Source organism: Hemitrygon akajei, chromosome 17, assembly GCF_048418815.1.
Source record: "Hemitrygon akajei chromosome 17, sHemAka1.3, whole genome shotgun sequence".
In the NCBI taxonomy this organism is placed as follows: Eukaryota; Metazoa; Chordata; class Chondrichthyes; order Myliobatiformes; family Dasyatidae; genus Hemitrygon; species Hemitrygon akajei.
Genome location: NC_133140.1, coordinates 10,329,888 through 10,346,563, shown reverse-complemented (window position 1 = coordinate 10,346,563; position 16,676 = coordinate 10,329,888). Strand labels below are relative to the sequence as shown.

Sequence of the window (16,676 nt, the reverse complement as noted above, 5' to 3'; positions counted from 1 at the left end):
AGACGGGTCAGGGTGAGTGAGTACAGAGGGGAGACGGGTCAGGGTGGGGGAGTACAGCGGGAGACGGGTCAGGGTGGGGGAGTACAGAGGGAGACGGGTCAGGGTGAGGGAGTACAGAGGGGAGACGGGTCAGGGTGGGGGAGTACAGCGGGAGACGGGTCAGGGTGGGGGAGTACAGTGGGAGACGGGTCAGGGTGGGGGAGTACAGAGGGAGACGGGTCAGGGTGAGGGAGTACAGGGGGAGACGGGTCAGGGTGGGGGAGTACAGAGGGAGACGGGTCAGGGTGAGGGAGTACAGAGGGAGACGGGTCAGGGTGGGGGAGAACAGAGGGAGACGGGTCATGGTGGGGGAGTTCAGTGGGGAGACGGGTCAGGGTGGGGGAGTACAGAGGGAGACGGGTCATGGTGGGGGAGTACAGAGGGGAGACGGGTCAGGGTGGGGGAGTACAGAGGACAGACTGGTCATGGTGGGGGAGTACAGTGGGGAGACGGGTCAGGGTGGGGGAGTACAGAGGGAGACTGGTCATGTTGGGGGAGTACAGTGGGGAGACGGGTCAGGGTGGGGGAGACCAGAGGGAGACGGGTCAGGGTGAGGGAGTACAGAGGGAGACGGGTCAGGGTGGGGGAGTATAGAAGGGCGACGGGTCAGGGTGGGGGAGTACAGAGTGGGATGGGTCAGGGTGGGGGAGTACAGAGGGAGACTGGTCATCGTGGGGGAGTACAGTGGGGAGACGGGTCAGGGTGGGGGAGTACAGAGTGAGACGGGTCAGGGTGGGGGAGTACAGAGGGGAGACGGGTCAGGGTGAGTGAGTACAGAGTGGGACAGGTCAGGGTGAGGGAGTACAGAGGGAGACGGGTCAGGGTGGGGGAGTACAGAGGGAGACGGGTCAGGGTGGGGGAGAACAGAGGGAGACGGGTCATGGTGGGGGAGTACAGAGGGAGACGGGTCATGGTGGGGGAGTTCAGTGGGGAGACGGGTCAGGGTGGGGGAGTACAGAGGGAGACGGGTCATGGTGGCGGAGTACAGAGGGGAGACGGGTCAGGGTGGGGGAGTACAGAGGGGAGACTTGTCATGGTGGGGGAGTACAGTGGGGAGACGGGTCAGGGTGGGGGAGTACAGAGGGAGACTGGTCATGGTGGGGGAGTACAGTGGGGAGACGGGTCAGGGTGGGCGAGAACAGAGGGAGACGGGTCAGGGTGAGGGAGTACAGAGGGAGACGGGTCAGGGTGGGGGAGTACAGAGGGAGACTGGTCATCGTGGGGGAGTACAGTGGGGAGACGGGTCAGGGTGGGGGAGTACAGAGGGGAGACGGGTCAGGGTGGGGGAGTACAGAGGGGAGACGTGTCAGGGTGAGTGAGTACAGAGTGGGACGGGTCAGGGTGAGGGAGTACAGAGGGAGACGGGTCAGGGTTGGGGAGTACAGAGGGAGACGGGTCATGGTGGGGGAGTACAGAATGAGACGGGTCAGGGTGGGGGAGTACAGAGGGAGACGGGTCAGGGTGTGGGAGTACAGAGGGAGACTGGTCATGGTGGGGGAGTACAGTGGGGAGACGGGTCAGGGTGGGGGAGTACAGAGTGGGACGGGTCAGGGTGAGGGAGTACAAAGGGAGACGGGTCAGGGTTGGGGAGTACAGAGGGAGACGGGTCATGGTGGGGGAGTACAGAGGGAGACGTGTCAGGGTGGGGGAGTACAGAGGGGAGACGGGTCAGGGTGGGGGAGTAAAGAAGGGAGACGGGTCAGGGTGGGGGAGTACAGAGGGGAGACGGGTCAGGGTGAGGGAGTACAGAGGTGAGACAGGTCAGGGTGGGGGAGTACAGAGGGAGACGTGTCAGGGTGAGGGAGTACAGTGGGAGACGTGTCAGGGTGAGTGAGTACAGAGTGGGACGGGTCAGGGTGGGGGAGTACAGTGGGGAGACGGGTCAGGGTGGGGGAGTACAGAGGGTGACGGGTCAGGGTGGGGGAGTACAGAGGGGAGACGTGTCAGGTTGAGTGAGTACAGAGGGGAGACGGGTCAGGGTGGGGGAGTAAAGAAGGGAGACGGGTCAGGGTGGGGGAGTACAGAGGGGAGACGGGTCAGGGTGAGGGAGTACAGAGGGGAGACGGGTCAGAGTGGGGGAGTACAGAGGGAGACGGGTCAGGGTGGGGGAGTACAGAGGGGAGACGGGTCAGGGTGGGGGAGTAAAGAAGGGAGACGGGTCAGGGTGGGGGAGTACAGAGGGGAGACGGGTCAGGGTGAGGGAGTACAGAGGTGAGTCAGGTCAGGGTGGGGGAGTACAGAGGGAGACGTGTCAGGGTGAGGGAGTACAGTGGGAGACGGGTCAGGGTGAGTGAGTACAGAGGGGAGACGTGTCAGGGTGGGGGAGTACAGTGGGAGACGGGTCAGGGTGGGGGAGCACAGAGGGGAGACGGGTCAGGGTGGGGGAGTACAGAGGGGAGACGGGTCAGGGTGAGGGAGTACAGAGGGAGACGGGTCAGGGTGGGGGAGTACAGAGGGAGACGGGTCAGGGTGGGGGAGACGGGTCAGGGTGAGGGAGTACAGAGTGAGACGGGTCAGGGTGGGGGAGTACAGAGGGGAGACGGGTCAGGGTGAGGGAGTACAGAGGTGAGACAGGTCAGGGTGGGGGAGTACAGAGGGAGACGTGTCAGGGTGAGGGAGTAAAGAAGGGAGACGGGTCAGAGTGGGGGAGTACAGAGTGAGACGTGTCAGGGTGGGGGAGTACAGAGGGAGACGGGTCAGGGTGAGGGAGTTCAGAGGGGAGACGGGTCAGGTTGGGGGAGCACAGAGGGGAGACGGGTCAGGGTGAGGGAGTTCAGAGGGGAGACGGGTCAGGTTGGGGGAGCACAGAGGGGAGACGGGTCAGGGTGAGGGAGTACAGAGGGAGACGGGTCAGGGTGGGGGAGTACAGAGGGGAGACGGGTCAAGGTGAGGGAGTACATAGGAAGACGGGTCAGGGTGAGGGAGTACAGAGGGAGACGGGTCAGGGCGAGGGAGTTCAGAGGGGAGACGGGTCAGGTTGGGGGAGCACAGAGGGGAGACGGGTCAGGGTGGGGGAGTACAGAGGACAGACTGGTCATGGTGGGGGAGTACAGTGGGGAGACGGGTCAGGGTGGGGGAGTACAGAGGGAGACTGGTCATGGTGGGGGAGTACAGTGGGGAGACGGGTCAGGGTGGGGGAGAACAGAGGGAGACGGGTCAGGGTGAGGGAGTACAGAGGGAGACGGGTCAGGGTGGGGGAGTATAGAAGGGCGACGGGTCAGGGTGGGGGAGTACAGAGTGGGATGGGTCAGGGTGGGGGAGTACAGAGGGAGACTGGTCATCGTGGGGGAGTACAGTGGGGAGACGGGTCAGGGTGGGGGAGTACAGAGTGAGACGGGTCAGGGTGGGGGAGTACAGAGGGGAGACGGGTCAGGGTGAGTGAGTACAGAGTGGGACAGGTCAGGGTGAGGGAGTACAGAGGGAGACGGGTCAGGGTGGGGGAGTACAGAGGGAGACGGGTCAGGGTGGGGGAGAACAGAGGGAGACGGGTCATGGTGGGGGAGTACAGAGGGAGACGGGTCATGGTGGGGGAGTTCAGTGGGGAGACGGGTCAGGGTGGGGGAGTACAGAGGGAGACGGGTCATGGTGGGGGAGTACAGAGGGGAGACGGGTCAGGGTGGGGGAGTACAGAGGGGAGACTTGTCATGGTGGGGGAGTACAGTGGGGAGACGGGTCAGGGTGGGGGAGTACAGAGGGAGACTGGTCATGGTGGGGGAGTACAGTGGGGAGACGGGTCAGGGTGGGCGAGAACAGAGGGAGACGGGTCAGGGTGAGGGAGTACAGAGGGAGACGGGTCAGGGTGGGGGAGTACAGAGGGAGACTGGTCATCGTGGGGGAGTACAGTGGGGAGACGGGTCAGGGTGGGGGAGTACAGAGGGGAGACGGGTCAGGGTGGGGGAGTACAGAGGGGAGACGTGTCAGGGTGAGTGAGTACAGAGTGGGACGGGTCAGGGTGAGGGAGTACAGAGGGAGACGGGTCAGGGTTGGGGAGTACAGAGGGAGACGGGTCATGGTGGGGGAGTACAGAATGAGACGGGTCAGGGTGGGGGAGTACAGAGGGAGACGGGTCAGGGTGTGGGAGTACAGAGGGAGACTGGTCATGGTGGGGGAGTACAGTGGGGAGACGGGTCAGGGTGGGGGAGTACAGAGTGGGACGGGTCAGGGTGAGGGAGTACAGAGGGAGACGGGTCAGGGTTGGGGAGTACAGAGGGAGACGGGTCATGGTGGGGGAGTACAGAGGGAGACGTGTCAGGGTGGGGGAGTACAGAGGGGAGACGGGTCAGGGTGGGGGAGTAAAGAAGGGAGACGGGTCAGGGTGGGGGAGTACAGAGGGGAGACGGGTCAGGGTGAGGGAGTACAGAGGTGAGACAGGTCAGGGTGGGGGAGTACAGAGGGAGACGTGTCAGGGTGAGGGAGTACAGTGGGAGACGTGTCAGGGTGAGTGAGTACAGAGTGGGACGGGTCAGGGTGGGGGAGTACAGTGGGGAGACGGGTCAGGGTGGGGGAGTACAGAGGGTGACGGGTCAGGGTGGGGGAGTACAGAGGGGAGACGTGTCAGGTTGAGTGAGTACAGAGGGGAGACGGGTCAGGGTGGGGGAGTAAAGAAGGGAGACGGGTCAGGGTGGGGGAGTACAGAGGGGAGACGGGTCAGGGTGAGGGAGTACAGAGGGGAGACGGGTCAGAGTGGGGGAGTACAGAGGGAGACGGGTCAGGGTGGGGGAGTACAGAGGGGAGACGGGTCAGGGTGGGGGAGTAAAGAAGGGAGACGGGTCAGGGTGGGGGAGTACAGAGGGGAGACGGGTCAGGGTGAGGGAGTACAGAGGTGAGACAGGTCAGGGTGGGGGAGTACAGAGGGAGACGTGTCAGGGTGAGGGAGTACAGTGGGAGACGGGTCAGGGTGAGTGAGTACAGAGGGGAGACGTGTCAGGGTGGGGGAGTACAGTGGGAGACGGGTCAGGGTGGGGGAGCACAGAGGGGAGACGGGTCAGGGTGGGGGAGTACAGAGGGGAGACGGGTCAGGGTGAGGGAGTACAGAGGGAGACGGGTCAGGGTGGGGGAGTACAGAGGGAGACGGGTCAGGGTGGGGGAGACGGGTCAGGGTGAGGGAGTACAGAGTGAGACGGGTCAGGGTGGGGGAGTACAGAGGGGAGACGGGTCAGGGTGAGGGAGTACAGAGGTGAGACAGGTCAGGGTGGGGGAGTACAGAGGGAGACGTGTCAGGGTGAGGGAGTAAAGAAGGGAGACGGGTCAGAGTGGGGGAGTACAGAGTGAGACGTGTCAGGGTGGGGGAGTACAGAGTGAGACGTGTCAGGGTGGGGGAGTACAGAGGGGAGACGGGTCAAGGTGAGGGAGTACATAGGAAGACGGGTCAGGGTGAGGGAGTACAGAGGGAGACGGGTCAGGGCGAGGGAGTTCAGAGGGGAGACGGGTCAGGTTGGGGGAGCACAGAGGGGAGACGGGTCAGGGTGGGGGAGTACAGAGGGAGACGGGTCAGAGTGAGTGAGTAAAGAGGGGAGACGGGTCAAGGTGGGGGAGTACAGAGGGAGACGGGTCAGGGTGGGGGAGTACAGAGGGGAGACGGGTCAAGGTGGGGGTGTACAGAGTTAGACGGGTCAGGGTGAGGGAGTAAAGAGGGGAGACATCGGGCAGATGGGATGCAGCTGAAGTGATCCATTCTGATATCGACGGGGAAGTGAGTTATCGGACCTTGTTGGATTTGGTATTGAGTGTGGAAGGAAGTTGAAACCTGTCCAGCGGAGTGGTGAGATGATGTCCCTCAGGCCTGCGTTAGTCCTGACGGTAATGATGCTGGAGGTCACTGGAATCAGGAGTCGAGTGGCTGAGGGTGATGGGGAACTGAACTGGCAGATCAGGTGCACACACTCGCTGAAGGGTTTGGTTCCCGCCGTGCTTTCTCCACACCGATTCATCAGACTCACCTGTTTGTTTTGTTTCCCACCAACAGGAAATACAGATGAAGGAGTTTATGGAAAAATATGACAAGAATGCAGACGGAAGGATTGAGATGGCTGAAGTAAGTGAATTCTTGCAGAATTTGAGACGATCATTCGGGAGCATTCCACACAGCGCGAGGCCCCTTCACTCCCGGGGTTGATAGTGCGGTACTGTGACACGTCATGGGGAGGGGACAGAATTCCCATCCCATCAATGCAAGCTGGGGTTGACTCCCAGCCCGGGTCGGTCCCTCACAGGAGCAGAGTGAGCCTTCTGTCGTATATTCAGTCAAATAGCCAGTGACACAGCTGGGGAAAGTGCAGAGGCTATCCCTGCAGACTGAATCCAGAACAAGATCACCCTTCAGAACGAAGGTAGTTCCCCACTGAAGACAGAAAGCCCAATGCAGGAACAGCCTTTGAATAATGGTAGTTGAGACAGTCTCAATGGCCGACTGAACAGGGAATGTGGGGGAAACTGGAGCACCTGGTGTAAACACACAGGGTTCTAAGATGCCCATGTGCAGACTCCACACGAACAGCTCCCGAGGTCAGCCTACAAAACAGTCACTGAGATTCAGAGGCAGCAGCAGTCCACTGTGATGTCCCGACTGCCGTCTGCTGTCCCGACTGCCGTCTGCTGTCCACTGTAATGTCCCGACTGCCGTCTGCTGTCCACTGTAATGTCCCGCCTGCCGTCTGCTGTCCACTGTAATGTCCCGACTGCCGTCTGCTCTCCACTGTAATGTCCCGCCTGCCGTCTGCTGTCCACTGTAATGTCCCGACTGCCGTCTGCTGACCACTGTAATGTCCCGACTACCGTCCGCTGTCCACTGTGATATCCCAACTGCCGTCTGCTGTCCACTGTAATGTCCCGACTGCCGTCCGCTGTCCACTGTGATATCCCAACTGCCGTCTGCTGTCCACTGTAAAGTCCCGACTGCCGTCCGCTGTCCACTGTGATATCCCAACTGCCGTCTGCTGTCCACTGTAATGTCCCGACTGCCGTCTGCTGTCCACTGTGATGTCCCGACTGCCGTCTGCTGTCCACTGTGATGTCCCGCCTGCCGTCTGCTGTCCACTGTAATGTCCCGACTGCTGTCCGCTGTCCACTGTGATATCCCAACTGCCGTCTGCTGTCCGCTCTGATATCCTGACTGCTGTCCGCTGTCCACTGTTATGTCCCGAATACTGTCTGCTGTCTACTCTAATATCCCGACTGCTCTCTGCTGGCTACTCTGCTGTCCACTGTGATGTCACGACTGCTGTCTGCTGTCCACTGTTATGTCCCGACTACTGTCTGCTGTCTACTCTAATATCCCGACTGCTCTCGGCTGGCTACTCTGCTATTCACTGTGATCTCCTGACTGCTGTCTGCTGTCCACTCTGACATTCCGACTGCTGTCTGCTGTCTACTCTGCTGTCCCGACTGCTGTCTGTTGTCCACTCTGACATTCCGACTGCTGTCTGCTGTCCACTGTGATATCCCGACTGCTGTCTGTTGTCCACGCTGACGTTCCGACTGCTGCCTGCTGTCAACTGTGATGTCCCGACTGATGTCCGCTGTCCACCGGGACATTCTGACTGCTGTCTGCTGACCACTGTGATATCCTGACTGCTGTCTGCTGTCCACTGTGATATCCCGACTGCTGTCTGCTGTCCACCCTGATATTCGGACTGCTGTCTGCAGTCCACTCTGGTGCCCCGACTGCTGTCTGCTGTCCAGTGTGATGTCCCAACTGCAGTCTGCTGTCCAGTGTGATGTCCTGACTGCTGTCTGCTGTCCGCTGTGATCTCCCGACTGCTGTCTGCTGTACACTGTGATCTCCCGACTGCTGTCTGCTGTCCACCCTGACATTCCGACTGCTGTCTGCTCTCCACTGTGATGTCCCGACTGCCATCTGCTGTCCACTCTGACATTCCGACTGCTGTCTGCTGTCCACTGTAATATCCCGACTGCTGTCTGTTGTCCACGCTGACTTTCTGACTGCTGTCTGCTGTCCACTGTGATGTCCCAACTGCAGGCTGCTGCCCAGTGTGATGTCCCGACTGCAGTCTGCTGTCCGCTGTGATCTCCCGACTGCTGTCTGCTGTCCACTGTGATCTCCCGACTGCTGTCTGCTGTGCACTCTGATATCCCGACTGCTGTCTGCTGTCTACTGTTATGTCCAGAATACCGTCTGCTGTCTACTCTAATATTCCGACTGCCCTCTGCTGTCCACTGTGATGTCCTGACTGCTGTCTGCTATCCACTCTGACATTCCGACTGCTGTCTGCTGCCTACTCTGGTGTCCCGACTGCTGTCTGCAGTCCACTCTGCAGTCCCGACTGCAGGCTGGTGTCCACTGTCATGTCCCAACTGCCGTCTGCTGTCCACTGTGATCTCCTGATTGCCGTCTGCTGTCCACACTGATATTCCGACTGCTTTTTGCTGTCCACTGTGATATCCCGACTGCTGTCTGCTGTCCACCCTGTCATTCCGACTGTCGTCTGCTCTCCACTGTGATGTCCCGACTGCTGTCTGCTGTCCACTCTGGTGCCTTGACTGCCGTTTGCTGTCCAGTGTGATGTCCCAACTTCAGTCTGCTGTCCACTGTGATGTCCCCACTGCTGTCTGCTGTCCACCCTGACATTTCGACTGCTGTCTGCTTTCCACCGTGATATCCCGACTGCTGTCTGCTGTCCACCCTGACATTCCGACTGCCGTCTGCTCTCCACTGTGATGTCCCGACTGCCATCTGCTGTCCACTGTGATATCCCGACTGCCGTCTGCTGTCCACTGTGATGTCCCGACTGCTGTCTGCTGTCCACTGTGATATCCCGACTGCCGTCTGCTGTCCACTGTGATATCCCAACTGCTGTCTGCTGTCCACCCGGACATTCTGACTGCTGTCTGCTGACCACTGTGATATCCCGACTGCCGTCTGCTGTCCACTCTGACATTCTGACTGCTGTCTGCTGCCTACTCTGGTGTCCCGACTGCTGTCTGCTGTCCACTCTGGTGTCCCGACTGCTGTCTGCTGTCCACTCTGCTATCCTGACTGCTGTCCACTCTGGTGTACCGACTGCGGTCTGCTGTACACTCTTGTGTCCTGACTGCAATCTGCTGTCTACTGTGATGTCCAAACTGCTGTCTGCTGTCCACTCTGGTGTCCCAACTGCTGTCTATTTTCCACTCTGGTGTCCCGACTGCAGTCTGCTGTACACTCTGGTGTCCCGACTGCAGTCTGCTGTCCACTGTGTTTTCCCAACTGCCATCTGCTGTCCACTGTGATGTCCCGACTGCTGTCTACTGTCCCCTCTGTTATCCCGACTGCTATCTGCTGTCTACACTGACATTCCAACTACTGTCTGCTGTCCACTCTGCTGTCCCAACTGCTGTCTGCTGTCCACTGTGATGTCCCAACTGCCGTCTGCTGTCCACTCTGGTGTCCCGACTGCTGTCCTCTCTGGTGTCCTGACAGCTGTCTGCTGTGCAATCTGGTCCACCGACTGCTGTCTGCCATCCAGTGTGATCTCCCGACTGCTGTCTGCTGTCCACCCTGACATTTTGACTGCTGTCTGCTGTCAACTGTTATGTCTCGAATACTGTCTGCTATCTACTCTAATATCCCAACTGCCCTCTGCTGGCTACTCTGCTGTCCACTGCGATGTCCCAGCTGCCGTCTGCTTTCCACTCTGGTGTCCTGGCTGCTGTCTGCTGTCCACTCTGGTGTCCCGACTGCTGTCCTCTCTGGTGTCCTGACAGCTGTCTGCTGTGCACTCTGGTCCACCGACTGCTGTCTGCCGTCCACTGTGATATCCCAAGTGCTGTCTGCTGTCTACCCTGACATTCCGACTGCTGTCTGCTGTCTACTGTGATATCCCGACTGCTGTCTGCTGTCCACACTGATATCCCGACTGCTGTCTGCTGTCCACTGTGATGTCCCGACTGCTGTCTGCTGTCCACTCTGACATTCCGACTGCTGTCTGCTGTCCACTCTGCTATCCTGACTGCTGTCCACTCTGGTGTACCGACTGCGGTCTGCTGTACACTCTGGTGTCCTGACTGCAACCTGCTGTCTACTGTGATGTCCAAACTGCTGTCTGCTGTCCACTCTGGTGTCCCGACTGCTGTCTGCAGTCCACTCTGCTATCCTGACTGCTGTCCACTCTGGTGTACCAACTGCTGTCTATTTTCCACTCTGGTGTCCTGTACACTCTGGTGTCCCGACTGCAGTCTGCTGTCCACTGTGTTTTCCCAACTGCCATCTGCTGTCCACTGTGATGTCCCGACTGCTGTCTACTGTCCCCTCTGTTATCCCGACAGCTATCTGCTTACACTGACATTCCAACTGCTGTCTGCTGTCCACTCTGCTGTCCCAACTGCTGTCTGCTGTCCACTGTGATGTCCCAACTGCCGTCTGCTGTCCACTCTGGTGTCCCGACTGCTGTCCTCTCTGGTGTCCTGACAGCAGTCTGCTGTGCAATCTGGTCCACCGACTGCTGTCTGCCATCCAGTGTGATCTCCCGACTGCTGTCTGCTGTCCACCCTGACATTCCAACTGCTGTCTGCTGTCCACTGTGATATCCCGACTGCTGTCTGCTGTCCACCCTGACATTTTGACTGCTGTCTGCTGTCAACTGTTATGTCTCGAATACTGTCTGCTATCTACTCTAATATCCCGACTGCCCTCTGCTGGCTACTCTGCTGTCCACTGCGATGTCCCAGCTGCCGTCTGCTTTCCACTCTGGTGTCCTGGCTGCTGTCTGCTGTCCACTCTGGTGTCCCGACTGCTGTCCTCTCTGGTGTCCTGACAGCTGTCTGCTGTGCACTCTGGTCCACCGACTGCTGTCTGCCGTCCACTGTGATATCCCAAGTGCTGTCTGCCGTCCACTGTGATCTCCCGACTGCTGTCTGCTGTCCACCCTGACGTTCCGACTGCTGTCTGCTGTCCACTGTGATTTCCCGACTGCTGTCTGCTGTCCACCCTGACAGTCCGACTGCTGTCTGCTGTCCACTGTGATCTCCCGACTGCTGTCTGCTTTCCACTCTGGTGCCCCGACTGCTGTCTGCTGTCCAGTGTGATGTCCCAACTTCAGTCTGCTGTCCAGTGTGATGTCCCGACTGCTGTGTGCTGTCCACTGTGATCTCCCGACTGCTGTCTACTTTGCACTCTGATATCCCGACTATTGTCTGCTGTGCACTCTGATATCCCGACTGCTGTCTGCTGTCCACTGTTATGTCTCGAATACTGTCTGCTGTCCACTCTGGTGTACCGACTGCGGTCTGCTGTCCACTCTGACATTCCGACTGCTGTCTGCTGTCCTCTCTGGTGTCCTGACAGCTGTCTGCTGTGCACTCTGGTCCACTGACTGCTGTCTGCCATCCACTGTGATATCCCAAGTGCTGTCTGCCGTCCACTGTGATCTCCCGATTGCTGTCTGCTGTCCACTGTGATGTCCCGACTGCTGTCTGCTGTCCACCCTGACGTTCTGACTGCTGTCCGCTGTCCACTGTGATTTCCCGACTGCTGTCTGCTGTCTACCCTGACATTCCGACTGCTGTCTGCTGTCTACTGTGATATCCCGACTGCTGTCTGCTGTCCACACTGATATCCCGACTGCTGTCTGCTGTCCACTGTGATGTCCCGACTGCTGTCTGCTGTCCACTCTGCTATCCTGACTGCTGTCCACTCTGGTGTACCGACTGCGGTCTGCTGTACACTCTTGTGTCCTGACTGCAATCTGCTGTCTACTGTGATGTCCAAACTGCTGTCTGCTGTCCACTCTGGTGTCCCAACTGCTGTCTATTTTCCACTCTGGTGTCCCGACTGCAGTCTGCTGTACACTCTGGTGTCCCGACTGCAGTCTGCTGTCCACTGTGTTTTCCCAACTGCCATCTGCTGTCCACTGTGATGTCCCGACTGCTGTCTACTGTCCCCTCTGTTATTCCGACTGCTATCTGCTGTCTACACTGACATACCAACTGCAGTCTGCTGTCCACTCTGCTGTCCCAACTGCTGTCTGCTGTCCACTGTGATGTCCCAACTGCCGTCTGCTGTCCACTCTGGTGTCCCGACTGCTGTCCCCTCTGGTGTCCTGACAGCTGTCTGCTGTGCAATCTGGTCCACCGACTGCTGTCTGCCATCCAGTGTGATCTCCCGACTGCTGTCTGCTGTCCACCCTGACATTTTGACTGCTGTCTGCTGTCCACTGTGATATCCCGACTGCTGTCTGCTGTCCACCCTGACATTTTGACTGCTGTCTGCTGTCAACTGTTATGTCTCGAATACTGTCTGCTATCTACTCTAATATCCCGACTGCCCTCTGCTGGCTACTCTGCTGTCCACTGCGATGTCCCAGCTGCCGTCTGCTTTCCACTCTGGTGTCCTGGCTGCTGTCTGCTGTCCACTCTGGTGTCCCGACTGCTGTCCTCTCTGGTGTCCTGACAGCTGTTTGCTGTGCACTCTGGTCCACCGACTGCTGTCTGCCGTCCACTGTGATATCCCAAGTGCTGTCTGCCGTCCACTGTGATCTCCCGACTGCTGTCTGCTGTCCACCCTGACGTTCCGACTGCTGTCTGTTGTCCACTGTGATTTCCCGACTGACATCTGCTTTCCACTCTGGTGCCCCGACTGCTGTCTGCTGTCCAGTGTGATGTCCCAACTTCAGTCTGCTGTCCAGTGTGATGTCCCGACTGCTGTGTGCTGTCCACTGTGATCTCCCGACTGCTGTCTACTTTGCACTCTGATATCCCGACTGTTGTCTGCTGTCCACTCTGGTGTCCTGACAGCTGTCTGCTGTGCACTCTGGTCCACTGACTGCTGTCTGCCATCCACTGTGATATACCGAGTGCTGTCTGCCGTCCACTGTGATCTCCCGATTGCTGTCTGCTGTCCACTGTGATGTCCCGAATGCTGTCTGCTGTCCACTCTGACATTCTGACTGCTGTCTGCTGCCTACTCTGGTGTCCCGACTGCTGTCTGCTGTCCACTCTGGTGTCCCGACTGCTGTCTGCTGTCCACTCTGCTATCCTGACTGCTGTCCACTCTGTTGTACCGACTGCGGTCTGCTGTACACTCTTGTGTCCTGACTGCAATCTGCTGTCTACTGTGATGTCCAAACTGCTGTCTGCTGTCCACTCTGGTGTCCCAACTGCTGTCTATTTTCCACTCTGGTGTCCCGACTGCAGTCTGCTGTACACTCTGGTGTCCCAACTGCCGTGTGCAGTCCACTGTGTTTTCCCAACTGCCATCTGCTGTCCACTGTGATGTCCCGACTGCTGTCTACTGTCCCCTCTGTTATCCCGACTGCTATCTGCTGTCTACACTGACATACCAACTGCAGTCTGCTGTCCACTCTGCTGTCCCAACTGCTGTCTGCTGTCCACTGTGATGTCCCAACTGCCGTCTGCTGTCCACTCTGGTGTCCCGACTGCTGTCCTCTCTGGTGTCCTGACAGCTGTCTGCTGTGCACTCTGGTCCACCGACTGCTGTCTGCCGTCCACTGTGATATCCCAAGTGCTGTCTGCTGTCTACCCTGACATTCCGACTGCTGTCTGCTGTCTACTGTGATATCCCGACTGCTGTCTGCTGTCCACATTGATATCCCGACTGCTGTCTGCTGTCCACTCTGACATTCCGACTGCTGTCTGCTGTCCACTCTGCTATCCTGACTGCTGTCCACTCTGGTGTACCGACTGCGGTCTGCTGTACACTCTGGTGTCCTGACTGCAACCTGCTGTCTACTGTGATGTCCCGACTGCTGTCTACTGTCCCCTCTGTTATCCCGACTGCTATCTGCTGTCTACACTGACATTCCAACTACTGTCTGCTGTCCACTCTGCTGTCCCAACTGCTGTCTGCTGTCCACTGTGATGTCCCAACTGCCGTCTGCTGTCCACTCTGGTGTCCCGACTGCTGTCCTCTCTGGTGTCCTGACAGCTGTCTGCTGTGCAATCTGGTCCACCGACTGCTGTCTGCCATCCAGTGTGATCTCCCGACTGCTGTCTGCTGTCCACCCTGACATTTTGACTGCTGTCTGCTGTCAACTGTTATGTCTCGAATACTGTCTGCTATCTACTCTAATATCCCAACTGCCCTCTGCTGGCTACTCTGCTGTCCACTGCGATGTCCCAGCTGCCGTCTGCTTTCCACTCTGGTGTCCTGGCTGCTGTCTGCTGTCCACTCTGGTGTCCCGACTGCTGTCCTCTCTGGTGTCCTGACAGCTGTCTGCTGTGCACTCTGGTCCACCGACTGCTGTCTGCCGTCCACTGTGATATCCCAAGTGCTGTCTGCTGTCTACCCTGACATTCCGACTGCTGTCTGCTGTCTACTGTGATATCCCGACTGCTGTCTGCTGTCCACACTGATATCCCGACTGCTGTCTGCTGTCCACTGTGATGTCCCGACTGCTGTCTGCTGTCCACTCTGACATTCCGACTGCTGTCTGCTGTCCACTCTGCTATCCTGACTGCTGTCCACTCTGGTGTACCGACTGCGGTCTGCTGTACACTCTGGTGTCCTGACTGCAACCTGCTGTCTACTGTGATGTCCAAACTGCTGTCTGCTGTCCACTCTGGTGTCCCGACTGCTGTCTGCAGTCCACTCTGCTATCCTGACTGCTGTCCACTCTGGTGTACCAACTGCTGTCTATTTTCCACTCTGGTGTCCTGTACACTCTGGTGTCCCGACTGCAGTCTGCTGTCCACTGTGTTTTCCCAACTGCCATCTGCTGTCCACTGTGATGTCCCGACTGCTGTCTACTGTCCCCTCTGTTATCCCGACAGCTATCTGCTTACACTGACATTCCAACTGCTGTCTGCTGTCCACTCTGCTGTCCCAACTGCTGTCTGCTGTCCACTGTGATGTCCCAACTGCCGTCTGCTGTCCACTCTGGTGTCCCGACTGCTGTCCTCTCTGGTGTCCTGACAGCAGTCTGCTGTGCAATCTGGTCCACCGACTGCTGTCTGCCATCCAGTGTGATCTCCCGACTGCTGTCTGCTGTCCACCCTGACATTCCAACTGCTGTCTGCTGTCCACTGTGATATCCCGACTGCTGTCTGCTGTCCACCCTGACATTTTGACTGCTGTCTGCTGTCAACTGTTATGTCTCGAATACTGTCTGCTATCTACTCTAATATCCCGACTGCCCTCTGCTGGCTACTCTGCTGTCCACTGCGATGTCCCAGCTGCCGTCTGCTTTCCACTCTGGTGTCCTGGCTGCTGTCTGCTGTCCACTCTGGTGTCCCGACTGCTGTCCTCTCTGGTGTCCTGACAGCTGTCTGCTGTGCACTCTGGTCCACCGACTGCTGTCTGCCGTCCACTGTGATATCCCAAGTGCTGTCTGCCGTCCACTGTGATCTCCCGACTGCTGTCTGCTGTCCACCCTGACGTTCCGACTGCTGTCTGCTGTCCACTGTGATTTCCCGACTGCTGTCTGCTGTCCACCCTGACAGTCCGACTGCTGTCTGCTGTCCACTGTGATCTCCCGACTGCTGTCTGCTTTCCACTCTGGTGCCCCGACTGCTGTCTGCTGTCCAGTGTGATGTCCCAACTTCAGTCTGCTGTCCAGTGTGATGTCCCGACTGCTGTGTGCTGTCCACTGTGATCTCCCGACTGCTGTCTACTTTGCACTCTGATATCCCGACTATTGTCTGCTGTGCACTCTGATATCCCGACTGCTGTCTGCTGTCCACTGTTATGTCTCGAATACTGTCTGCTGTCCACTCTGGTGTACCGACTGCGGTCTGCTGTCCACTCTGACATTCCGACTGCTGTCTGCTGTCCTCTCTGGTGTCCTGACAGCTGTCTGCTGTGCACTCTGGTCCACTGACTGCTGTCTGCCATCCACTGTGATATCCCAAGTGCTGTCTGCCGTCCACTGTGATCTCCCGATTGCTGTCTGCTGTCCACTGTGATGTCCCGACTGCTGTCTGCTGTCCACCCTGACGTTCTGACTGCTGTCCGCTGTCCACTGTGATTTCCCGACTGCTGTCTGCTGTCTACCCTGACATTCCGACTGCTGTCTGCTGTCTACTGTGATATCCCGACTGCTGTCTGCTGTCCACACTGATATCCCGACTGCTGTCTGCTGTCCACTGTGATGTCCCGACTGCTGTCTGCTGTCCACTCTGCTATCCTGACTGCTGTCCACTCTGGTGTACCGACTGCGGTCTGCTGTACACTCTTGTGTCCTGACTGCAATCTGCTGTCTACTGTGATGTCCAAACTGCTGTCTGCTGTCCACTCTGGTGTCCCAACTGCTGTCTATTTTCCACTCTGGTGTCCCGACTGCAGTCTGCTGTACACTCTGGTGTCCCGACTGCAGTCTGCTGTCCACTGTGTTTTCCCAACTGCCATCTGCTGTCCACTGTGATGTCCCGACTGCTGTCTACTGTCCCCTCTGTTATTCCGACTGCTATCTGCTGTCTACACTGACATACCAACTGCAGTCTGCTGTCCACTCTGCTGTCCCAACTGCTGTCTGCTGTCCACTGTGATGTCCCAACTGCCGTCTGCTGTCCACTCTGGTGTCCCGACTGCTGTCCCCTCTGGTGTCCTGACAGCTGTCTGCTGTGCAATCTGGTCCACCGACTGCTGTCTGCCATCCAGTGTGATCTCCCGACTGCTGTCTGCTGTCCACCCTGACATTTTGACTGCTGTCTGCTGTCCACTGTGATATCCCGACTGCTGTCTGCTG

At 58.3% G+C, this 16,676-nt stretch overlaps 1 protein-coding gene across 2 annotated transcripts in view; it reads left to right on the top strand.

Moving 5' to 3' along the window:
* The window catches only part of LOC140740469 (calretinin-like), a 455,595-nt gene that overhangs the window by 61,962 nt on the left and 376,957 nt on the right, over nt 1-16,676 (top strand). For both annotated transcript variants that reach the window (XM_073069645.1, XM_073069646.1), the window contains exon 3: nt 6,005-6,073. In XM_073069645.1, coding sequence (XP_072925746.1) covers nt 6,005-6,073 — 69 coding nt within the window. The remainder of the gene's footprint in view (nt 1-6,004; nt 6,074-16,676) is intronic.